At 46.2% G+C, this 26572-nt stretch overlaps 1 protein-coding gene across 1 annotated transcript in view; it reads right to left on the bottom strand.

The window, feature by feature from the left end:
* DNAH5 (dynein axonemal heavy chain 5) overlaps window positions 1-26572 on the bottom strand; it is a 5174212-nt gene that overhangs the window by 2102167 nt on the left and 3045473 nt on the right. Inside the window, exon 52 of the mRNA XM_078687662.1 lies at window positions 1914-2086. Within this exon, the coding sequence (XP_078543788.1) occupies window positions 1914-2086 (173 nt within the window). The remainder of the gene's footprint in view (window positions 1-1913; window positions 2087-26572) is intronic.

Here is a 26572-nt window from a genome sequence, read left to right as displayed (position 1 = left end):
GCACTGCCCGCTGAGTCCCTCGTTGTTTCCTCACAGAGGTAAGTTTTTGGGATTTATTTTGCGGGGCCAAAACGCAACGGAGGTGACCCGGCCTGACAACCCAAGCTCACTCGTGGAACACTTTGGAGGTAGATCGATGGATCGATATGGGCTTGGATTGCTGCATGCCACAGGTGATCTTTATCCTGACCTGAATAGGACCGTGACTTCACGGTGAGGCCCGGAGTAGTGCCACGGTGCCCCGCAGTTTGCGCACACACTGGAGGCTGCAGAAGGCGTTGGGTGAGGCTTGATGGTGACAACAGCCGAGAAAACATTTTGTTTGAATTACTGGCAGTGGTTACCGGCATCCAGCCTGAGGGATGCTGGGACATGCAGTTCGATGATGTCCTCCAATGGGAAGGAAGCATTGGACTTTTAGAGCGGAACTGCATGCAGCGCCAAAACAGAGATTGAAGGCATCTGAAGAGGGACGACTTCCCGAAACGCGTCATGCCACGTAAGAACTGTTGCAATATACTTACCTGAAGCACTGCCCTCTGAGACCCTCGTTGTTTCTTCACAGAGGCAATTTTTTGTATATATATATATATATATATATATATATATATATATATATATAGGGGCAGATTTACGTTTCCTGGCGCATCCCTGCAAATTAGCAGGGATGCGCCAGGAAAGATGTGTGACGCACGTTTACCCTTGCACCACCACAGATGCGCCGCATTTACAATGTAGCGCATCATGGCGCAAGGATAAACAGATGAGTGTCGCATCTGCCGGCGTAAGGTTGGTGCCGTACTGGAGTTGTGTCAAGGGCATTTGTCACCCCGAGGGGACGGGTATGCTGAGACGTGAGTCCCGTGCTCTCCACACCACTGGAGTCAAGCTATCCTGGCCGATGACGGCTGATAGCCAGAAACCGGTCCTAGGATGCTTGATTCCGGTCCAGGGAAGAAATGGCTTGGCAGTTCGGGCTGGACTGTTCCTATGAGGCACAGGGTCAAAGCTGACTTGCAAATGGCAATGTCTGAACTGGGTTGGTGTGGTGAGCAAAAAAATGATGGATTTAGGCCCAGATCTCTGTACTGGGGTGAATGTATGACATTGTTTTGCATTCTGTCCATAAACTGTTGTTTTTGCAGGGCGCAACGCAACTCCAGCATTGTTCCAACCTGGCATATCCTCAACATGGTGCTTCAAGCAGGCGCAAGGTTTTGACGCAGCGGCGTCGGAAAAGTGACTGAGTGAAATCTTGTAGATTTCACTCATGCACTTTTTCGAGGCATTCCTGCGACAGAACGCCCACCCTGCGCCAGAACGCCCACATGAAACCTGACGCAGCTTTCATGTGGTGCAGGGCTTTACAATGTGACGCATCTCCCTAGATGCGCCAGGTTGTAAATAGGGCGCAACGTGGCGCTAGCTTTACGCCACCGCTGAGTCACAAAAGTGACGCAAGGGCGGCGCAAATGTGGCGCACGGGGCTCGTAAATCTGCCCCTTAGTGTTTTATTATCACTCAACTCTGGCTAGGTATGCTTATCTTTTTTGTCACTGTGATGACTGACTTGCTTAAACCATCACCTTGTGCTAGACCTTAACTGCTCTCCTAGGTGTACCTAGAAAATCAAGGAGACTTAGACCAACTTTCAGCTCAAGATCTAGTACTTGGGTCACTGATTTCTATTACACATTTTAGAGTTTTTGTGATCCAAGCATCTTTGTGTATCAAATAAGACCAATACTGACAGCAGGCTTGGAAACCTAAGCAACCTGTAGATGTCTGTGCCTTCTTTCGCTACACTTACTTCTGGGAATAATGGCATGCGTATAAGTTGCAGAAATTAGCATTTTTAAATAAACACATTTGGAGAATACTTTTACTTGATGAAATTAAATTGCTGAGCATACCTTCACTAAATGAACCATGGCATCTTTGAAGAAAACCATGTCCATGCCTGCTCCCCGAATCGTCTCATTAAACATTTGAAGAAACATATTCAGGCGACCTTTTAAGTGATTGTAGGACTCAATTGGCTCGTAGATTTTGGGCATATCAAACTCTGCATCTTCTGGCTCCTCGCCTACGTGAGAAAAAGTGAGAAACCACCATTAATTACCCAATACATGACATTCAAGAAAGCTTCCATTTTCTCCATCCGTGGCCTAGTAATCACCACTCTTTTTTTATAAAGGATATGTATTTGAGGAGGTCATGTTGGCATAACTTTAGGTAAGTGTTGGTCAGGAAAAGGAATCAATTTTACTGCATCACTCCATCAGTTTTAAAATCTTGCAAAATATTATAACCATAAGCGCGCACAGTGGCGTCTCCGCTGCTAAGACGGAGGAGCGTTGCCCCACTGCTCAAATGGAAAAATAAAATGATAATAACTTAACATTATTATCATTTTATTTTTCTAACTGCAGTCAGTAGTGCGGCGGGGCTGGCCAGGGCATAGGGAGGAGTGTACTCCCTAAGTGCTCATGACTGTTTGGCCCGCTCCCTTGGGCCGGCCAAACAGTCATGCATACTTTGCATGTTCCCCGCAAGACTGCATTACACAGCCTTGTGAGGATTGTACGACAATGTTGCTCTAGCAAAATTTTCGCATAAGACGTGAACAATGGCACTATTATGCCAGCAGTTATTGCCAGCAAACATCGAGTGGGACTTGCCACTACATTGTAACCCAATGTTTTAAGCCTTCACATGATCTTTTTATCTGCAAATCCAACCTGCTCTTCGGCGTATAGCTTAGGCACCATCTAAAGTTGTCTACCATAACCCTAAGATCGCCAGTATGAAGAAATAAACGCTGTTGGAACATCCCTTCCGGAATATCGGAATCTGACTTTGGAATTTGGACTGTGGTGACTGTGCCAAATAGGATTTGCATGAACTGAATGTTATTATAATTTACCTTGAATTGTTATTTGAGTGCTCGGGTGAATTTGTTTATTCTGTGGTTTTATCTAGGTAAAACTTTGTGGATGTTGGGTACCGCATCCTCCTCCCTGGTAGCACCACCTCAAACTAAGATTATTATACCTAGCACTAGATTGTGCAGAGCGCCCTGTTGCCTGCTGGTTACCCAACCTCTTTTTGTGTACCACTAGAGAGGTAATGTGGCCCTAATGTCCTCATGAGAGCAGTGGATTGGGATATATGTGGACTTGAGTTAGTTCAACGTGAGGCCTGAAGCCTCTACGTAAATCTGTAGCATGTCTAAGAGCTGTGGGATGGAAGTCTCGGGCTCACTTATGCAGACCAAATCGTTGTAAGCGTAAAGTAAAACCCGATCTTTATGTCCGTCAGGCCAACGGAATCTGCAGAGTTGCGTGTCTAGTCAAATCCATTATGCTAGAGGCTTAATGGCAAGCACAAAAAGGAGGGGGCAGGGGGCATCCCTGCCTTGTACCTCGCTGATCGTAAATGATCTATGAGGTCCCTCCATTCATGGGAACTCTTGCCCAGGGACCAGAGTAGTGTGTCTGGACCCAGCGACAGAAGAGGGGACCAAAGTTCATGCATTCCAAAAGGTAGAACAAGAACTGCCAACAAACTGAGTAGTAGGCATTCTCAAAGTTGCTCGAGATGATAGCCCCGTTGTCCGCACTGTTTCGGGACATGGCAATCGTGTTGTGTACCTGCCTGAGGCAATGGCACATATGCATCCTGGGATAAACCCATTCTGGTCTGGGTGAATTAAGGAAGTGATTACTTTCACCAGTCAGTTCGCCAACACTTTGGCTAGGATTTTGGGTTCCACATTTATGATGGAGGTAGGCTGGTAGGACCCCCATTCTTCAGGGAGTTTCCATGGTTCCAGAATGACAAAGATAGTGGTCCCCCATAGATTATAAGGGAGCTCACCCACCTTCAGTGATTCCTCGTACACTGTGAGCAAGGGAGCAGTAAGAGGGAGGCATACTTCTTCTATACCTCTAGCAGAAAACTGTTAGGTTCCAGAGTTTACCCGGTGGGGAGTGACCCAATAGCCTCTGCCATCTCCGCTGCTGTGATGGGTGCCTCCAGTCCTAGTCTGCCTGTGTCAGACAGATAGGGAATTAGCGAGTCCTCAACAATGGGGTTGAGCTGCTCAGCCTCGGGTACCGGATGGCTGGCGTGTGTGAAGAAGTGTGCAAATACCAGGGCCACTATTTGAGAGGCTGACACGTCTTGGCTCACCCCAACACCAACTTAAGATCCAGGTAGAGGGCTAAATCTCTGCTTGCCAACCAGTGTTGAAGTTTTACAGCCTTCTCGCTCATCTCTTAAAGCCTACCTTGGGTGTCAAGATGTGCAATGGATGCCTTATCTAACAGCTTTTGGCGATGCATCAACCTCTTTAGGTCCACTATGTGTTTTACCTCAGAGGTAGGGTTTGCTGCATAGGCCCCTGTCACGGTTCCGCCCATCGTAGGAGCCCCTTGACTCATGAACAAGAAATAAAAAACACCTTTTACCCCTCCCACCCTCTTCTTTTTCCTCAGCCTGAAGACTAGGATAATACCTCGGAAGATACCAGTAAAAGCGGCGGTCCCTTTAAGGAAAACATAAGGCGGGGAAACGCCGAACGTCACGATGACGTCTACTACAATTGGCCTTTTGAAGAGACGCGGAATACCCGGGAAGAAGGAACCGGAAAAGAAACAAGTGTTTGGGGCCGCGAAGAGACGGAGACACAGACGGAGCCAGAGGAACCTATGGAGGGAAGCCCACTGTTAAAACTCTCGAAAGTGATACCGAGCAGAGAGCCAGGAGGACTTCCAGACGGTGCTACAACCCGCCACGCTCCCGGAGGATCGTGGCTTAGCAAGGTATGGGACCGATACTTGGGGTGGGTGGGTCAAAAACCCGTCTTGTGAAGAAGTCTTTTTGTCCCCGCATGGGTTTCGCGGGACTGTTCACTCTCACATATTATGCTGTTTTTTTTAGCACCGGTGTCCCGCACCCCCTTCCCTGATTCACTTAGATTAAATAGTGCAATTCCCTGATGATCTTCTCATCACTTCTCTCTACGCTGCGGATTCACATAGAGAAGACACCGGGAGAAGCCGTGGAAAAGTCGGAGGTCGTCAACATATCGAAACCTAAGAAGAAACACTGGTCTATAAGAGAAAAGAGGAGACAAGAGACTTTATACCAAGAATCAAAGTCTGATGAGAGCATAATGAGACAAACAACAAATAAACAAGCATAAAGAAATAAAATTATATACTCAAACATCCTCCTGTGTTGGATTCTCCTTGCCCATCCTTACAAGCGGTGGAGAATGCGGGCAGGGAGAACTCCATCGAAGCAGGAATAAAGGAAAACCTTATCCAACACCTGATATCCGGCCAGGAGAAACTGGGATGGGTGCTGGAGCTGCAACTACAGTCGGCCCAGGCAGACAGGGATCTGTTTAGGGAGAACATGGCCGCTCAATTGGAGGAAGTTCAAAAGCTGGAAGTCGGTCATTCCTGTTGTGAAGCCAAGGAACCTAGGTCTTCCATCGCAACCCACCCCTCAAGGGTAGCTCTGCAAAAATACGTACTGGGGGAAGACCCGGATGTCTTCCTGCTTAATTTTGAGAGGGCTGCTGGGGCCTGCACGTGACCAGTCGAAAAATGGCCTTTCTTTTTGGACCCTTTGCTCACAGGTGAGGCCCAAGCGGTCTATCAGGTGGCTAATAGTGATGGAAACACTCCATATGATGAAATAAAAGCCATAATCCTAGACCACTTGGGTCTCGATGCAGAAGCTTTTAGAGTTCGATTTCGGAAAGGAAAAAGAACATCCAAATGAAAACCTCAAACCCCTCTTCGTTCGCCTGAAAGCCGCTGCGGATAAGTGGCTCAGACCCCATGACAGCAGTAAAGAAGAGATCATGGTCAAGATTTATTTAGAGCAATATTTGGAAGCCCTCCCTTATAATACACAAAGGTGGTTAAAACAACATTCACATCTAACCACTGCCCAAGCCATAGAGATGGCTACCACTTTTTCGCGGGCCCAACCTCGTAGTTGATATGGGAACCAGAAAAATCACAGCGACATTCAACCGGAAGGACAGAGAAAACCCACAAAGCCACATCTGAGTTCCCTAAACCTCGTGCTGAAAAAGCGGAACCTCCAGCCACTAAGGGCTCACAAGGCTTTGACTGTGGGGAGTGGGGCCATATCGCAAGGGTATGCCCTAGGAAAAGGTCCACAGAAGAACCCATGGAAGTTGGGTATATTCCACGTTCAGTTTTATTCACGGCTGAAATGGGGACAGCCTTCTACGTAAGGGTAGGGATATATAGGAAAACGGTGAAAGCCTTACTAGATTCCGGCTGTAGGCAGTCTGTTATCCAGCAGGACCTCGTGGATCCCTTCCACATAAATAGGGATAAAGAGGTTCACATACAATGTGTACATGGGAATGTAAAACCTTACCCCCTTGCCATTGTCACCATTACCCCAAACGGGAATAGACCACATCAAGTTAGGGTGGGGGTCCTGCCAAATCTGCCAGAGGAGCTTATCATTAGCACCGATAATCCTGATTTTCTAGGTTTGTTTTTATCTATGGTGCAAACTCAAAAGAAGGCAGAGGAAGGAAATCAGTCAGGGACTCAAATACCTGCTCTGGTGACGACGGAGCCCTGGCTCTCGTACCGGAAATTCAAATTCTCTCAAATTAACGATCCGTCCTTACAACAAGGTTGGCAAGCTGCTCAGGGAGATGGTGGTTTGGCTGAGGGAACATTTCCACAATTCCTGATAGTCAAGGACCTATTATACCGTAAGGCCGATAAAGATAGCAAGCCCCAACAGCTGGTCCCGCGGGACTTCAGAGAACAGATTCTTTTTTTTGCACACGCCCACTTAACCGCTGGACATGTGGGAGCGGAAAAGGTCACACAAAATGTGCTAAGGTACTTTTACTGGCCAGGGATTTTAGCAGATATAAAAAAGTACTGTCAGGAGTGCAGTATATGCCAGAGGCGTAGTCAATACAAACCACCCCGGTTCCATTACAACCTCTTCCCATCTTGGGTACTCCATTCGAGCGCATAGGGATGAATCTTATAGGACCCTTACCCAAATCTCGTAGAGAATATCAATACGCGTTGGTAATTGTTGACTATACCACATGATTCCCCGAGGCCTTCCCTCTAAAAGCCCCAACAACCACCAACATAGCAGAAAAATTGATTGAGTTTTTTTCTAGAGTAGGATTCCCGCGTGAAATACTCACAGACCAGGGAACTCCATTTGTTTCCCGTCTCATGAAGGAGGTATGTAAAACCCTCAACATAAAACATATCAGGACATCGGTCTACCACCCTCAGACTGACGGCCTGGTAGAACGCTATAATGGGACTTTAAAACAAATTTTGCGGAAGATGTTAGGCACCGAATCGGCAGAGTGGGACCGATTGTTACCCTTGGCTTTATATGTAATTAGAGGCCAAATACAGAGCAGTTTGGGGTGCTCAGCATTCGAAATCTTGTATAGTAGGCAGGCCAGGTCCCTCGTAGAGATGACCAAGAAGCCTGGGAGAAAGAAGAGGGCGATGAGTCCAGGAGTTTTCTTGACTCTACCAATAGTCTAAAGAACCAAATAAGCAAACTTAGAGATCTGGCCTTTACCCACCTTGAAAAGACCAAGAGAAGCAGAAATATTGGTATGATAGAGGAAAAAAACAGAGAAGGTTATCGGTGGGGGATTGGGTCTTGGTCTTGTTACCCTCCTCAACGAGTAAGTTCAACTCAGAATGGATGGGACCCTATAAAATCATAGCAACAATCGGAAATACTAGCTATAGATTACAGGTGCGACCCTCAAAGGCCTAAACCTACCATATAAACATGCTGAAAAAGTGGCTAGGACCACCCCCTAGTTCTGTACAAACCATAGATGCCTTGCCTGACCGAAACACCTCATGCACACTAGAACAACTGGTCATAAACAAAGATTTAAGTACTCCAGACAAACAGAAATAGACTACCTTCTACATTCTTTTTCTACCCTCTTCTCTGACTGTCCAGGGGCTACCACTCTCATCGAACATACCATATCCACCCTCCCTGGGCAGATTGTCAAGCTAAAACCATACCGTATACCAGCAGCCAGGAGACAAGCAGTACGACAAGAAGTCAGGAACATGTTAGAATTAGGAGTCATTCGTCCATCAAAAAGCGAGTGGACATCTCCGATCGTCTTGGTGCCTAAACCGGATGGATCGATTTGCTTCTGTATGGATTTTAGGGGCCTCAATGCCATATCCAAGTTTGACTCCTACCCCATTCCGAGAATTGATGAATTAGTGGAGAATATTGGGAAGTCTCGTTATATCACCACATTTGACTTAACAAAGGGATACTGGCAGGTTCCCCTCAGAGAGGCTGATAAAGAGAAAACCAGCTTTGCGACTCCGGATGGGCTCTATGAGTTAAATTTACTCCCTTTCAGACTTTATGAGGCCAGCAACATTCCAACGTCTCATGAATACAGTACTACGAGAACATCAAGACTTTTCATCCGCATATCTGGATGATATAGTCGTGTTTAGTCCCACCTGGAACGAACATAAGCAACACCTCCAACAGGTCCTACAGTCCCTCCTAGGAGCCGGGCTCCACATTAATTAAAAAAAAATCAAGGGTGGGATTTCACACTGCTAACTATCTTGGGTATGTCCTGGGAGAAGGTGTTATTGCCCCACAGAAAGAAAAGATCAGGGCCATACAGGATACCTCTTTTCCTACCACCAAGAGGGAAGTCAGATCATTCTTAGGACTGTTAGGGTATGATAGGCGGTTCATACCCCACTATTCAGAAATAGTGGCCCCTCTTACAGATGCACTTCGAAAGAATACGAAATACCAAGTGTTAGCACAACCGTCTGTAGAGATGAAGAAAGCTTTTTCTCTTCTGAAAGAAGCTATCACAACCAGCCCAGTACTAGCCTCCCCTGATTTCGATAAGCCATTTCTCCTACATACCGATGCTTCAGATGTAGGGATAGGGGCAGTGCTCTCACAGCTTTCACCTACTGGGTTAGAACATCCTCTGCTCTTTATTAGTAGAAGGCTGTTTCCCCCATAAGAAAAATACCCAACCATAGAAAAGAATGCCTGGCAATAAAGTGGGCGATCGAGAAATTAAAGTATTACCTGGATGGGCGCCCTTTCACTCTTTACACTGATCATGCCCCCTTACAGTGGATGTGTCACAACAAAGGACACAATCCCCGCATACTGAGATGGTTTCTATCCCTCCAACCCTATACTTTTGAAGTGAAACATAGAAAAGGCACCAATAATGGTAACACAGACTTTTTGTCTCGAGTCTTACCTCTCCCCGAAGGGGAGAATCCTGGGCTGGAGGAATGTCACGGTTCCTCCCCTCGTAGGAGCCCCTTGACTCATGAACAAGAATTAAAAAACACCTTTTACCCCACCCGCCCTTTTCTTTTTCCTCAGCCTGAAGACTATGACAATACCTCGGAATATACCAGTAAAAGCGGCGGCCCCTTTAAGGAAAACATAAGGCGGGGAAATGCTGAACATCACGATGAAGTCTACTGCAATCGGGTTTTAGAAGAGACGCGGAATACCCGGAAAGGAGGAACCAGCAAAGAAACAAGCGTTTGGAGCCGCGAAGAGACGGAGACACAGATGGAGCCAGAGGAACCTATGGAGGGCAGCCCGCTGTTAAAACTCTCGAAGTGGTACCGAGCAGAGCCAGGAGGACTTCCAGACAGTGCTACAACCCGCCACGCTCCCGGAGGAGCGTGGCTTAGCAAGGTACGGGACTGATTCTCGGGGTGGGTGTGTCAGAAACCCGTCTTGTGAAGAAGTCTTTTTGTCCCTGCATGGGTCTCGCGGGACCATTCACTCTCACATATTATCCTGTTTTTTTGAGCACCGGTGTCCCTCACCCCCTTCCCTGATTCACTTAGATTAAATAGTGCAATTCCCTGACGATCTTCTCATCTCTTTACTCCACACTGCGGAGTCGCATAGCGAAGATGCCGGGAGAAGCTGAGGAAAAGTCGGAGGTTGTCAACATATCGAACCCTAAGAAGAAACACTGGTCTATAAGAGAAAAGAGGAGACAAGAGACTTTATACCAAGATTCAAAGTCTGATGAGAGCGTAGTGAGACGAACAACAAATAAACGAGCAGAAAGAAAAAAAAAAAAGTACTCAAACATCCTCCTGTGTCGGATTCTCCTTGCCCATCCTTACAGCCCCCTTCCCCCGAGGGCAGTTTATGTTCTAGAGTCAAAACCTCTCGGAATCTGTGGGTCTGAGCAGTAGTCTGGTGAGACATTATCTGCCCGCGGAGGGTTGCCTTCCGTGCCTCTCATAGTATGGTACGGAAATAAACTATTCCGTTTTTATCTATTTATTTTGTGTGTTTTTATATAGCGCCGACTTTACCTGAAGGTGTCAGAGCGCTTCACAATAGGAACAGTAGTGAAACATGAAGAAAAATTACAAGTCAGCATGTACAAAAGCAAAGGTTTTGTTATGTAAGGCAAGTGACAATTGTGCATGAACCAAGAGCAAAAAAAATACAAGAGGTACCAAACGATACATTACAAGAGGAAAAAAAGTGACGTGTGTATGTTACAAAAGCGTACAAAGTACAAGTAGAGGTATAATACTGCTCTAAATGGCAGATACTCAAAACACAACAACAAACGTTACGTTACATGAGGCAATGGTGGCAGTTGTGCATGTAGTTTTGGAAAAGGTTTATAGCAAAGTAGAACAACAGCAAAATATACAATGAAAATACTAATAATAAAAATAATAATGAGACTAGGTGACTAACCAAAATTCAATAGAAAAAGCCCACGTAGAAAGAACTAATGACCTCATGGGTAGAAAATATTTATACATTTTATTAATCAATTATTGATTTTGTATGAAGATATCTCTGGTGAGATCCATACATATTATTCTTTGACTGTGAAGGAGCAATGGACTATGTACAAAACAACATCATAAAAGCTCCTAAAAGAACATAACAGACATAGACAAGGCATTAGACAAGAGAATGATGGAGGCAAAGCGGTAGATAAGACTACGCGCGTTTCGGCTTCTGGGCCTTCATCAGGTAACCGTCTATTGCAACAAAACACGATAAGAAACAAACTTATGATAGCCGCATTTGAAAAACTGACCATCAACCATAGATGCTCCAAGGACTGATAAAAAGTGAAGGGAGTGACAATGGATGAAATAGGAAAGGTCCTCCAAACAGGGGCAGCGTGTCCTTATAACAAGTATCTGATTAACTTGATGGTTGAAAATCAGCAGAGTAACCGACCGGAAGGATATATGATGAACAAAGGGCGATAATCTGAGTAAACGAATTTAAAAGTGACCAAGATTGGATAAAAAGGACTTGCCAAAGAGAAGGCGGGCGGAGGGTTGAAGATTTGGCACCCTAAAGTGGTATTCTGAGGTATATTTTGCTGTTGTTCTACTTTGCTATAGACCTTTTCCAAAACTGTTGTTTTTCCCTATGTATAGCAAGTGCATTATTATATAGGGGTCCCCTACTTTCAAAATAAAGAAGGCAGTTGTGCATGTATCAAGAGCAAACAAAATACAAGAGGTAACAAACGATACGTTACAAGACTAAAAAAAAATGACGTGTGTATGTTAGAAAAGCGTACAAAGTACAAGTAGAGGTATAATACTACACTAAATGGCAGATACTCAAAACACAAGAACAAACGCATAAGTTACTTACCTTCGATAACGATATATCTGTAGGAAACATTAGTAAGTTAGATTCCTCACCTTAGAATATCCCCAGGCGTCAGACTGGATCAGGAAAGTTTTCATCAGCAGTACCCCTGCAGGTCGCTAGGCATTGTTTGCGGCTCCGCGTCTGTCGGCAGCATCGTGATCGCAGGGATGACGTCGTCAGAGAACTTAGACGCCGCCCTCGCGCGCTGACGTCAGTTCTGTACACAGCTTTCCACGCCAGTAACGCAGAGCCATGATAGAAACCGACACTGGTGCCATGAAACTAGGGCCCTAAAAGGATGCCCTTAACCTTAGATATCGGTTTGCAGAACGGGGAGGATGGGTGGGTTGGTGAGGAATCTAACTAACTAATGTTTCTTACAGATATATCGTTACCGAAGGTAAGTAACTTATGCATCTGAAAGAAACACGTTAGTTAGATTAATCACTTTAGAATAGATACCCCAGCAATACAAACCCCAGTGGTGGGCCTGCGAATACCGGAAAGTCCTGGAAAACAGAACGACCGAAAAAGCCATCTCTCCGGTCTTGGCTGTCCAGGCAGTAGCTGCCGGACAGATGCCCTACAAGCGAACTCCCCGACCCAGGGTAGTAGTAGCTGTGGCCCGAGTGGAATGGGCGCGCATCCCAACAGGACGCTCCTTCTTCGCCAAGGAGCAGCAAACCTTGATGCACAAGACGACCCGTCGAGAGATGGTCCGCTTGTGCAACGCCCGTCCCTACTTAGCGCCCACGTAACCAACAAAGAGCTGGTTGTCCACCCGGAACTGGCGTGTGCGATCTAGATAGAAGGAGAGCGCACGTTTGGGTCCAGATGGTGGAGCCTCTCTTCCTCCTTCGAAGGATGCGGAGGCGGAAAGAAGGTGGGCAAGGTGATGGACTGCCCGATGTGAAAGGCTATGACTACCTTGGGCAGGAAAGAAGGACGAGTCCTCAGAACAACTTTGTCCGGATGGAGAGAGAGGAAAGGAGGTTTAGAAGATAGAGTCTGGAGCTCACTCACTCTCCTGGCAGAGGTGATGGCAACCAGGAATGCAGTTTTAAGAGTCAGAAGACTAAGAGGACAGTTATGAAGTGGCTCAAAGGGAGCGCACATCAGATATGTCAGAACAAGATTCAAGTCCCACAGAGGCATCACGGAGGGAACAGGAGGAAACGTGTGTGATGCCTTTCAAGAACCTATTTACAACAGGGGACTTCAAAAGAGAAGGCTGATCAGGAAGCCTTAAGAAGGCTGAAATGGCCGAGAGGTAGCCCTTGAGAGTGCCCAGAGCAGAGCCCTGCTGGGCAAGAGATAGAAGGAAGAGGAGAACCTCTGAAAGGGGGGCAGAGAGAGAATCCACAGCCTTTGCTGTGCACCATGCCACAAATTTGTTCAACCTGCAGGCTTATACCGTTTTTGTGGAGGGACGCCTGGCTGCCAGAAGCACATCACAGACTTCAGGAGGCAAGTCAAATGGCCTCAACTGTCGCCGCTCAATCTCCACGCATGGAGGTGGAGACTGGACAGGTTCGTGGGGAAAACCGTCCCCGGCTGCTGCGACAGAAGGTCCTCCAGAAGAGGCAGACGAATCGGGGGATCGACTGACATGCTGAGTAGCTCGGGATACCAGTATCTTCGTACCCAGTCCGGAGCCACAAGGATGACTTGGGCCCAGTTTCGCCTGATCTACTTCAGCACTGTGGGCAGAAGTGGTATAGGCGGAAAAGCATACAACAGACGGCAGCTCCACTCGCGACGAAAAGCGTCGCCGAGCGAGTGCCGCCGTGGAAATTCCAACGCGCAGAACTGATGACATTGCGCGTTCTCTTCGGTGGCGAATAGATCTAACCAAGGCTCTCCCCACTCGTGAAAGAAACCTTTACGCCATGTCCGATTTCAGACGCCATTCGTGATCCATCATGCACCTGCGGCTGAGTTCGTCCGCCCTGGCGTTCAGGGAACCTGCCAGGTGTTGAACCACGAGGGTGACGCCCTGGTGTTCCAGCCATGTCCAGAGGCGCAGAGCCTCCTGACAGAGGGTCCAAGACCCCACCCCGCCCTGTTTGTTGCAGTACCACATGGCGGTGGTGTTGTCCGTGAACCCACCAACGCAGTTACAGCACCAAGAGCAGAGACTCATGCCGAAGCTGATTCTGGGACAGCTGTAGTCCTACGACCCAGACGTGATATCCGACGACCTGTGCGGTTGATTGAAGAACTATGACCAAGTTAGAGTTTCTTTTCCAGTTTTGTTAACAAAGGGGGAGATGTAAGATTGTGTGCAGTCTAGCTTACTGATGGGAGGAGTCAGTGGGCAGCAGGAAGAGGAGGAGTGACGGAAGGAAGGGGCAGATAGAGTAGGGACATGGACGAGAGCAGAAGCAAGGAATAAAAGCCCCAGTAAAAAGTACAAGAGTGTCTGTCGTTATTACAAACAGGACACTACAGTCACATAATTCATTTATTTTTCTTTCTCTGACTTTAAAGTGAGAGGAGTTCATAAACTCCAGCCTTCATTTAAAAAAACACATAATCAGCAGAAAACATAGACTGACATTTGACATCCGTCTTTGAAAAGCAGCAAATGTGACACAATAAATACAGAATTTATGGGCATATTATCAAGAAACAGTATTAATATTATCGCCGCTTTAGCGGCAGGAAACTACCACTAAAGCGGCGATAATGGGCTTGATAATATGCCCTTGTAAATTCCCATAGAAGCCCATGTACTGGTGTGAACATGGGCTTCTATGGGAATTCTCAATGGCATATTATCAAGCCCATTATTGCCGCTTTAGCAGCAGTTTCCTGACGCTAAAGCGGCGACATTTTTAACGCCCTTCTTGATAATTTGCCCCTATAATCTTTAATAATTGTCTGGGCTTTGGGGACCCACCAAATATTGGCTTGCGACCTACAGTTTGTGAAACACTGATCCAGACACCTACCCAGTTTCAACCCTCTGTCGGTCATTTTTCCCTAGACTAAAACAGCTCCACTGAGGTGACTGAGTACTTCACATTAGCCTGCAGCACACATCTTCACTTAACATCTCTAGAAGACAATTCCTTCAACAATCACCCTAGAGACTATCTATACAAATCAAGTTGGGTCAATCTGACCAGTGCAACAATCTACTGTTCTTAAATTTCCACCATTATTATATCCTTTACAAACCAAAAAACAGCCATTATTCACAACTTCCATCCCAACACTAAAGATGCATATGCACTCCCACCCTCAGAGATGGAGGAAATCTCATACCCTGTAAAAAAAGGACATATATAGTTACATAACACACTGATGTCCGTAGTCCTTGATGTGGTCCAATCCACATACTATAATGCCCTCATGTACTCCCTAAAGCTACACCCTCAGAAAGAATCCTGCTCCTTAAACTCGCTCATCTTAACTCCAGCATTACTATATTGTCCAGTCTCACTGGTAATGATTTCTCATCCTATTTCTGGTCTAATACTTAAACCTCAACTATCAGCAACACCCTTTTATCCCTCCTCAAGCCCATTCCAAACTCATACTCCCTGCCTCAATCCACTACCTATACCACCCAACACAACCCGCTCACCCTGACATCAATAGAATTGCTATTCTTTCTCTGCTCCACCAACCTATCACGAATTTTCGACCTCTTATGAACAATAAAACCCCAAGTCATATCTTCTTCAGTACGGACTCTTTCACTGCAACAATTTAATCAGAGTCGACAAATTTGCTGTTGGCTTCTCTCTACTGAATAAACTGATTTCAGACGTTTTTGCCCTAGCTAAATATGTAAAGTATATGTACTTATTTTTTACTCCACACATGCAGAAAGGCTAGTGTTCCCACGACTCCCCAAAAGGCACCTGTTATCTTTCAATCTACTATATGATCTTTACTCTAGTTTCCCTAAATATCACTCCTTTAACATTTTCACTCACGTTCAAAACTTCCTTAGGTTTGTGTATCACAAACATTCTTTTCACATTTCCCTCAACTTATTGGTGGCCTTTGGCACTGCCTGCCACTCTTCATAATTTTAAACCACTGCCTCCATTAGTATATTGCGCAAAGGTAACCTCTCCGACTGCTATTTGTTTGTATCATAGTGCTCATTAGAGACAAATTTCCTACTAACTGGTGTTTCCCTGAGGCTGAGTACATGGCGCTCTCCTCTTCTCACCTTACATAACTTACCTTGGAGACAACATTTCTTCCTTTGTAGTTCTGATATAATTTATATGTGAAAAATGTTCAAATAATTGTATTTTTTTACCCCTCTTACAAACAAAAAGTTTAGGCTGTCTGCACTCAGTGGGGCATATTTACAAAGAAGTGGCGGAGTGCGGCGTTAGCCTCCTTGGCTTAACACCGCGCTCCGCCAATTCAGAAACGCAAGGCTCCACTATATTTATAACAATATGGTGCATCCCTGCGTTTCCCCCTGTGCTGGCACTAAATTTAGCAGCCTAGTACCAATGCAGGCACCCTTGCACCATAGTGCAAGGGTGTCTGCGTAGAGGTGAACATTGTTTATGTGCAGGAAGGTCTCCCTTCCTGCACACAAACAATCTTTAAATGGCGTTTAGTAAGTTGTATGTGTTCTGCTTAAGTTGTAAAACGTCATTTTTTTGTAGGAAGGTGAGTCTTCCTGTACATAAACAATCGATGGCAATTTACGGTTTCTATGTGTGCTGCACAACGCAGTACACATGGAAACAGCAAAAGTGAGGAGAAATAAAGCCTTTCTCATTGTTTCGCCTGTTCGTGACCAGGTTTTCCTTGGTCTTAATTTTAGTGCTGCCTCATATTTACGCCACCCTTGTAAATAGAGGGCAGCATCAAAATCAATGGGTGTTGCAGTGGAATGCCCACCGCAACACCCATTGCCCTCCCCTTTTACGCAAAGTACAGAGTAAAAGGGTGCCTTATTTACAAGGCAGTGTTAAGCCACGTTAAGTGGCTTAACGCTGCCTTGTAAATAAGGCGAGCCCCTATCACCTCCACAACACCACTAAAAGTGACCTTGTGGTGACAATAGGGGGTTGTAAATATGCCCCTGATTTCTTAAGCTCAATTCTACAAATACTGACATCACCCACTTGCCAGCAGCATCTGCGCCTTTTAAACTTGGATCGCCAATCATAATCTCTCTCGTGTATCTCTCCCGTGTGATACCCAACCCAGAAGTTAGAAACCTTGGGCCTCAATTTAACTGCATTATGAGGCTTCAATCATTCATAAAACAACATCTGCAGAGGCCAGTTTCAACAGAGCAATATCAGGAAAACCTGACCATAACTCTGCTTCAATGTTGCCCTGTTCCATATCAATCGGCTTGCCTTCCATCAGGATGACTACTACATTAGCTTACGGCTGGTTCTCCCCCAATATTCTTTCTAACCCTTTGATAAGATAACATATTTTAACACTCAGACACTATTGAAGATATCAAAACGCACACCTGACTCCACTTATATCAAGGTGGAGGGCTGACTGGCAGTTCAGCAGTGGTGTGGGAACTCCTTTGTGTGTGTTTAGGAAAATAAATGGCACATTTCCTTTGTATATGCCACACTACAACCTGCAACCTCTGTCTCTTTACCCAGTCTCTCCTTCCATGACATCCTCTAGGTCAGGATTTAAACTTCTTGGTGCAAGTCTAGAAAGACCACCCCACTCCATAACAAACTCTCTGACTCTTCTCATGAATGTAGACGAGAAGTCAGATCACACTGCCATGCCTCTTGAACGACCACACATTGGGGACATATGCATTTATCTGTAGATGTGAATATTTATACTTATTTTTTATATTGTACTGTATGAATTATTTTATCATTTCTTAAGCTTTATCTAACCATCACATCTACATTGTGTAGAATCTGTGTAAACTACGTAATGGAGGAGGGCTATTGATCTTTAAATAAAGTCAAATACAACAAGCATTGGCATAGCCAATAGGTCTCACCTTTGGGACCTTATAAGTATTTAGCCAAAGGCGAGACCTATAGGCTATGCCAATGCTTGTTGTTTTTGTTACAAAAGCAGGAAGTTGTGTATGTTTTAGTGACAGCGATTACCTGCTTGGCGCTTGTTTGCCACTACGAGTGTGTGTGTGTGTCTGTGGCTCCTTTCTATCTGGCCTGTGGCTTCCGCACCGCCGCTGCAGGCCTCTTAGAATGAATGCATGAATGCTGCCATCCTTACTAAGCCTTCAGCCTCCCTTCCAGGGGTTCCTCTTTTGGGACATTGCATGGGCCACGGAGAGGGGTGGGGCGGTCAGAGCAAGGACCTGAGCCGTGCTCTGGGGTCAGGTGCTGTCTGCTTGGCACACAGGTGTGTGCCAAGGCACCGGAGCTCAGGTAGGGGAGGCCTGGCACAGATTGAACATGCACGAAGGGGCGCAGTGCTTCCGGACAGGACTCTACCAAAGCGCACCGGGGCCTTCCAAGGGACCACGACCCCCAGTCACGTGAGACTTCTTGCTGCCTGTGAACCGCAGCCCGCTCAGCTGTCTTGCATACCGAAGTTGTAACACCTGCTTGCCTCTGCTGTTGTTATGAGGTGCATTGCTGCTGTTTTCAGGCCGCCTGCCACGTGACTGTATTGCCTGTCTTGTATGCACACATGAAGTGATGATTCCTGTTTTCTCTGTCTCCCCTTTTGTGGGCTGGAACCGATGGTGTGGATGCAGCCGCCTCGCGGAGCAGCGCGGGTTCCAGGTCTGCCCAGCTTTGTCGGCCTCGGGATCGGGTCCTACTTCCACGGGCACCCTGAGGTCTGGCACCACAGTAAGGAGCGCAGGGGTTAATCGTCGGGAGGGCTCTGGTGTGCCAGGTGCTCACTGCACCTCCCAGGACGTCCTTGGCGTTCTGTAAATATTTGGAGTGTGGGGCGTTGCCTGGGGGAGCGGGGTAGGCCCCAGAGACGAGCCTCAGCATGCAGAGGGGAGGGCAAGGGTCTCCTGCTGAGCTTGGGGGCCCTGTTACTGCTCTATGCACCCTGCGTGTCTCCATTGTTTCTGAAATGCACCAGTGCGTGACTTTATTACAGACCTGGCAGGGGGTGACTGTTTTCAGTGCATGGAACTGACAGACACAGATGTGTGAAATGTTGAATCTGGGAATGATGCTGACTGAAAACGTGTTCAGTGAGAGGCTCTGTACTCTACATTCCCCGAGGCAGGGGTGGGTGCTGAATTGGAGGGGTGGGGGCTGTTGTCTCTTTTAATGCCAGTGGTACCCTGTGAAGGTGCTAAAGTGTGCTTACAATCACGCTCTCTACACCCCTTCATGCCAAGCTGACCTGTTCACTTGCGTCCTCTCCACCCACAGCCGGGTCCCCGGGCCCTCTAAGGCCGTGTCTTCTCTTTTGCAGCTAATGCCAGTGATCTGCCGATGGAGTAGGGCATGGCGTTTACAGTAGGTCAGCGGTAGGTCAGCTGCACCTCTTCTTACTTCTATGCTACAGCGATCCCCCACGCTGCGCCCCGAGGCCTGGGTGCGGCATGTGCCCGCAGAGTCACTCCGGTGTGTGGGTGCTGTCCCTGGTTCACGCGCTAGCATCATTTACCGGGCAGCGGATCCCACGGTGCTGCCTCCAGTGTCTGCGCCCTCTTGGGGCTTCCCAGGCCCGTCCGTGTGCCCTCTGGGGCTGGTTGGGCGGGCCGGTGTAGCTGTTTAACCCAGGTTGTAAGCATGTCTTCCCCTACATGGCAGGAACGGATTTGTTGTCCGTTTTGCGCTTTATCCTTTTTTGCATTTATATAAATGTTTGAAAAACATATGAACGTTAAGACTTTATGGCCGTAATAAAGTAATACATTGTTTCATCATTGTAGAGCTCATCACCATAAAAATAAAAACAGCAACACAGGCACACTTCAATGGAACAAACTGTTGTTTGATTGATTTAAGTATATTTACAATAAACTGCCGGACACATAAAATATCACAATGGCCCTGTAGACACTGAGTGCTGGTGGGATTTTGTGTCACAGCTCCTTGAGGCCGCTTTTGGTAGCTGTGTGGAATGATAGAACCGACAGTGGAATTGGAAGGCCCACGCCCCCGTACAGTTTAGTAAGCAGGGCATCACAGCGCTATGGAAGTCTCTGCTGACATGACACATGCAAGGCGCTGCTTCTGTCTGGAGGGGGTGGGGGCGTCACAGGGACCCAGGGGGACCAGCTAGGTATCAAGGTGTCGGCACGCATGGGCCTGCGCCTCCATGAGGGCGGCTCCGGACTCCCCATTATCAGTTGGCCCGTGGGGGGGGGTCCCTTTATCTGAAGGCCGCTTTGATCTTCCCGGGAGGACTGCTGGGTTTACAAAGTGAACAATTAAGGAGACATACTGTCACAAAAGCCTCTGGTTTGTAAAACAATCCTCCTCAGCCCGTGTGAGGCGAAATGTCAGGATGAAGAAAGCGCAGATCGGCCTGGAAGGAAATGGGAGGGGGAGCTGCTTTTATTGTTTTTATAGCTGAGGGCACCACTCAAAGGGGTTTCAGTGGTGCATTTCCCTTGTGGGAGCGAGCACAGGCACCATCTGTTTGAAAGTTAATTACAAACAGATGGTTTGAAAGCTCGCTCCCGCAAGGGAATCGCCAAATGTGCATGCTTTGCCATTGAAAGCAATGCAATGCGTGCACGTTTTTGGCTGAAAAACCGAATCGATTCCTAAAGGTCTCATCCTAAGTTACGCATGCGTGCTGCGTAGGCGAGACCTAAAAAGGTATACGTGTGCATAGCTAACAAACTTCAGATTATCATTTTATTATAGGCACAAGCAAGAATCACAAGAAAACAAAGATGCTGCATGTACGGGGAGCAATATATACATTGTAAAATTAAGGAATAAAGCTGAAGGATAGTAATTAAATAAACTCTTTCAGCATGCAAAACACAAAACATTAATCATGTACATTGTACAGACAGACAAGCAGTTCTTAGAATTTTGACTTCTGTGGACCTCCACTGAATCACTTGCGGAAGCCTGGGTCCACTGTCTAAGCAATCCCTCAAACTCAAAGTAAAACAAGAAAATACAGAACCAAGTATCCACCAAAACATTACACAAATTACGAAATAAGTTATTTAAATTAGGAACAAAAAACCCAAAATATGAAGTTTAATTTTAATGGGAAGGTTGGAGCTGTTCATTATTTGGCTTCAAACCTATGTTTGCAAGTCTTTTTAAATATGGGTTTGCATCAAAATATATGGGTGGATGCACAGGAATACCCATGCTTCACCCATGTAACACCTACCTAACTCAAGTTAACCAAACGCAGCTTTATGCACTACGTTGTTACTTATAAAAAAAACTTGCAAATCAGGCGCTACATGGCTTTGTAAAACCCAAAAGAGATTTTGTGTTGGTGCATGTGAGAGGCTGGCCTGGTATATGATGTACACCTATGTAAGTGGACACCTTGCACCAGTCCAGACAACCCTTATGGTGATTTAAGAGGTCTTAGACAACCTTCAAAAGCTCTCTAAGTGGTAGCTGTGGAAAGCGGCCTTCAGACTTAGTCCAAAAAGAGTGTAAAGCAGCTTGTTTTACCAGAATGCAATCTTATAGTTTAGATTAAGTGAAAAGAACCTCACCAAGTATTTATAAAAATATGTATTTATTATATAATAAACACAATGCACACAATATTTAGCAAAAAACGCAATAAATAGCATGAAATACACAGTGGCCCCAGGGGGGACCAAACCAAATACTAAGAAAGTGGTATAAGAACCACGACTCGAGTCAAGACAGTGTCGAGAGGACGTAGAATTGCTGGGACTCCAAGGAACTACCCAAGGTGAGTAGATAGGGACCCGAAGGAGAGCGTGTTTAGTGTGAGAACACAACCGCATGCTCTGTAAAAGTCTATGTGCAAGTCATGGTTGGATTTTTAAAGATTAAGGACCCTTCCCAGGGGACCCTGAAGAAACACCATGGAAGACAGGAGGTTGGAAAGCCACCCCACCAGTGGATACCCTACTACCCACGTTACCTACACAAAGGAAGCCGGGTGCATACGTGTGAAGTGGTGTCGGAAACCGCAGTCAAACCCAATGGAGGACTTCGAGAAAGTGCCGCTGCTGGAAGAGGTACAATATAATATTTCAACAGCAGAACAGGCACGCAACTTTCTTCTGCACCCTCCTTCAGAACAGATATGTTTTAAGATTTTCTGTTTTTTTTAAAGAATTTTTAAATGTATATTAGAAGCCAATAAGTAGGGTGATCAGTGGATTATGTAGTACCTTGTATAATCTCCCTTGTTTTATTATTTTTGAGTACTTTAAGCATTTTTAACTCGTGAAACATACGATAAGTAACAATTATTTATTAGTGTGTTTAATAATCCTGTTTGCTTTCTTGTGCAGCTTTTGAGTTATTTTGGTTATATTGATGCAAGATAATCATTCTGGGCTCTGTCCAGGATTAGGGCATCTATGCACTAGCACTTTATCTTTATATATTTGCACTCTCAGTAGCACTTTACAAAATCATCTGTTGTTAACACTGTTCTCTTTCCTTGACATAAGAAATGTATTAATTGCTCTTGCCTTTGTTAATCTGCTGCCTGTATATTGTATAACATTTGTATAAATGTAGCTGAGTTTATTAATCTTGGGCTAAAGCCAAAAGGGTTGAATCAGGTATAAGCCCTGGATAAAGATTAAGGTCTTATTGCGTCAGCACAATGTAAAATGCATGGGCACTTTACATGGTATTTTATAAAAAACGGCCGATATCTTCATTTAAAATTCATCTCCCAAAAATATGATTTTAAAAACAAGATTTGAATTACTATTTTTTGAATATCGTTAAACGTACATTGGATGAACTATACATCATTTCTTATCCATGCGCTATCCAAATGTAATTGTAGATTAGATTAGATAGCTTCATCAAATTAGGGAGTCAGCCAATAGTGTTCCTCACTAGATAATGATTAGAAGATTTCTGTCCCTCGAAGTGACGTATTTAATGATCCTCAGAGATTAGTCCCTTTAGGGAGGAGGTAATTTTAGGAAAATTGTTTATTTCAGTATTTATTCGTAACTAAAGTTAGGGGTATAATGAAAAATGTATTATGTACTGTGTGTAATGTTGGATTATTACAGGGTGTAACCTCATGGGTTTTTAATACTGTTTTTTTATGAATTAATGTTTTATTGTAATGTTATGTGGAATTCTTCGGAATTCCAAATCATAATAAAATGAATTGAATTGAATTGGAAGAGGTGAAAGTGTTTGTGGGAATCCAAACCTGGATTCTTGAAGAGAAGTACCTGAAAGCAAAGGGGAGAGAGTCTATGTCACTCGGGAGTGACCAGGAGACTTGGAGACAAATGCCCTCCGATGTTGGGTGCTTTAGCAAAGATGACAGTGACCTTGACTCTGCAGCTCTGGGGACCACGCGATGCTGAGGAAGACCAGGAGCCAGACACGAGCTGTGCCACGAAGGACGTCAAGTACTGAGGGGTTGGTGTCCAGTAGGAGCACCAAAAAACCTTGGCAAATGCAACCCATGCAGGAAGTCAAGAAGGTGCACGGTTGTGACCAGCAAGGTCCAGGAGACTCACAACAAGCAGGGGATTTAGGGCAGGCCGGAGCAATCAGAGAAGTCCAAGGAAAACAAAGGTGACCCTCAAATGGACCCAGAGGCCGAAGGCACACGAGTCACGAGAGGCCCTCGAGAAGCTCACCAAAAGAAGCAGGCCAGGGTGGCTGCAGATCTTGGTGGAAGAAGTTGCTGGAGGTTGGGGCTAGTTAGAGCCCAATGCACTTGTCGCAAAGTTTCCAACAAGCATTTGCACTTGCAAAAGTACGGGTGTATAGGGATTTGGGTAATGAAGGCCCCACAAGCGATTCTAACCTCAAACTCGGAGAGAGGTCAGCTCAGGCCTCGAGAAACGTAAAAAACCACCACCTGTGTGGTTGAACCCTTCAGAGTCCACAGGAGCTCGGGATCAGCAGACCGGTCTGAAGTGTTGAGATGCCTGCGAATGCAGGGAAGTGACTCCTTCACTTCAAGAGAGATTCTTTCAAGTGTCATTGATGCTCCACAGGTCCGGCATGGATCCAGTATGGTGCTCAGACAATGCAGCAGACTGAAAGGGAGATAAAGTCAGGTACGAGCCCCAGCCTGCTCCTTTCGCTCCTCTCGTCGCCTATCTTCCCCTAAGCCAGTTCATCAAGGGGGGAGAGTGCGTCGTGTTGGCTAACTAAAGCAGGAGTTAGGATGGCCAGACCAGAGATTCACCAAGGTGTCCTGCCGTCAGGAGCTTCGAGCGCCCCAGTTCAGACACAAAGACACCAGAAACCAGCCCCCGGAATCATATCCTTAAGAGCCTGAAAAGTCTACAAACCCAGCATAAAACCCGGAAATGCGGTCCGGGAGAACAAGAGGAGGGGAAAAAAAGGATAAACTCCCACAAGCTACCTCAAATATCGTAAAAGTGGAGGGCAAGGATGAGGACGAGGACAAGGGCAAGGAGGGAGCCTGTATGTATGTCAGTCCCGGTAAGCCCTCCACAGTCCTGGGCCAGCTAAACACAGAGGACATATTAATTACAGAAGCACGGCACGAGTGCGCAGCTACAACAGAAGCACCAGCCGTCGAGGCAAGCACCATGGAAAGAGCAGAAACAACAGAAAAAAAAACAGTAGACTCTACCCCTCAAGCCAAGCATGCTGGAAGCAAGAAAACAACTTGTTCAGCTTTAAACAGGCATAACTCCTGCCCGAACAGCAGCAAACGGGCATTGATTACAGACTTTCTAAAGGTAGCAATAAAAACTACTGAGGAAAATCGGAGTCGACACGTGCCCAATCATTCCAAAGTTACCAATACAAACATCCCAACTATCGCTGATAAAGACCTCCAAAAAGATGACAACTCGATCGGTCTAGGTGATAGAAGTATCACCAACAGTGAGGTTAAAAGGAAGGAAACGAAAGAACCCCTGCATATGGGATTGGATTCCACGGGTGATAAGCACAAAGACTCCAAACACCCCCAACTACAAACACCTAAAGCCCTCCTCCTTTCAGAAACCTGCCAAAGTAATCCCTTTCAGGTAACTGAGGCTCTCATTCACTTTCACTCGCCAATTTTGGATATGCCCTGCCTGTCACAGCAACAACAATCTTCACCTAGCTACAGCGGACACAGCAGCCCAAACGGGCATACCAAAAGGGAGCCATCAGTCGAATATAATCACCCCGAGCCCCTTGATGTCCGAAGCTTTCTCCCCTGCCTGTCGGCGGAACTCCAAATCAAATACCCATAATCAAGATAAATTTGATTAATTGTCTCGCTCACCGGAAATAGATAAGTACAACTGCCAGGACCTCAGTCAGGGCAAAGTAGACGACAAGATACCAAGCCAATCAACTTACCCAGGATTCTCCACCTATTTACCTCTCTCCCAAAACAAGGTATCACCCACTATATTCTCTGGCCGGCTGAGCGAGCCACCCACAGGGCACACTCTCCACTTGGAAAACCGTGCTCGCCAATCACCAGTAGAACAAAATCGCCCTTCCACATCCTCAGTCTGGCCTCACCTGCTAAACACAATGAACACCATCAGCAAGGCAATGACTCTTCTTGCAGACAAATTGGATACCCAAGTCGACCTCCTGAACATTCTCGCCATTCATGTTCAGGGGGTGGAACAAAAGTTGCACAGCTTCAACGAGATGATTTTGAGGGTGCAGCGAGACCGGGAAACAGCTTACCAAATGTGTCAATGCCACTGCACCCAAATCAAAGATAAACTAGCCTCAGTGCCAACTTTATTGACAGAATTATTGGTTACAACAAGAGAAGTTTTGACCAAGTCTCCAACACCATTGTGGGGCTTAAAATCAGCAAAATGAGTTCAATCCTCGGACCAACCGAACTAAGCAAGACAACTACACCCTCACCTAATCCACCAAGCACTCTTGACAATTCCGTTGCTTTGGACTTATCACTTCAAGCTTAATGTAAGCAGTCTCCATCAAGACAACCAAAAGTATCCAAGCCATTAACTAAACGAGAGAGAAAACGACTGAGAAAGTCCAGAAAAACCAAACACACAAGCCAGGCACCAGATCAATGCAGGCTAAGATCTGTTCAAAACGGAATTCCTGAAGATGACAAAGTACCACAAAATAGCATTGAATCAGCCAGGCCCAAAGAGCAATCAACTTCACCTCCTATGTAGCTTGTCATCCAAAGCACTTCAAAGCGATACAAAAGGGGATGATGGACGGAGCGTTTGAGCAAATCAAACACTCACCCCCAGTCAACTGCTCTGGGTTTAATCCATCACCATTCTTTAGCCCACTCAGCCACCCCAGTTCAGACATGGCCATATGCAAATCAGTCTGACCCTGTGCCTCATGGGAACAGTCCAGCCCGAACTGCCAAGCCATGTCTTCCCTGGACCGGAAACAAGCATCCTGGGACCGGTTTCGGATTCATAATCCTCATCAGCCAGGCTATCTTGAATCCAGTGGCCAAGTGAGCAAGGGACTCACGTCTGAGCATACCCTGCCACACTTAGGGCGAACAAAGCGATACAAAAGGGGATGATGGACGGAGCGTTTGAGCAAATCAAACACTCACCCCCAGTCAACTGATCTGGGTTTAATCCATCACCATTCTTTAGCCCACTCAGCCACCCCAGTTCAGACATGGCCATATGCAAATCAGTCTGACCCTGTGCCTCATGGGAACAGTCCAGGCCGAAATGCCAAGCCATGTCTTCCCTGGACCGGAAACAAGCATCCTGGGACCGGTTTCGGATTCA

The sequence above is a fragment of the Lissotriton helveticus genome, chromosome 4_1, assembly GCF_964261635.1.
Source record: "Lissotriton helveticus chromosome 4_1, aLisHel1.1, whole genome shotgun sequence".
In the NCBI taxonomy this organism is placed as follows: Eukaryota; Metazoa; Chordata; class Amphibia; order Caudata; family Salamandridae; genus Lissotriton; species Lissotriton helveticus.
This window is presented reverse-complemented; position numbering and strand designations above follow the sequence as displayed.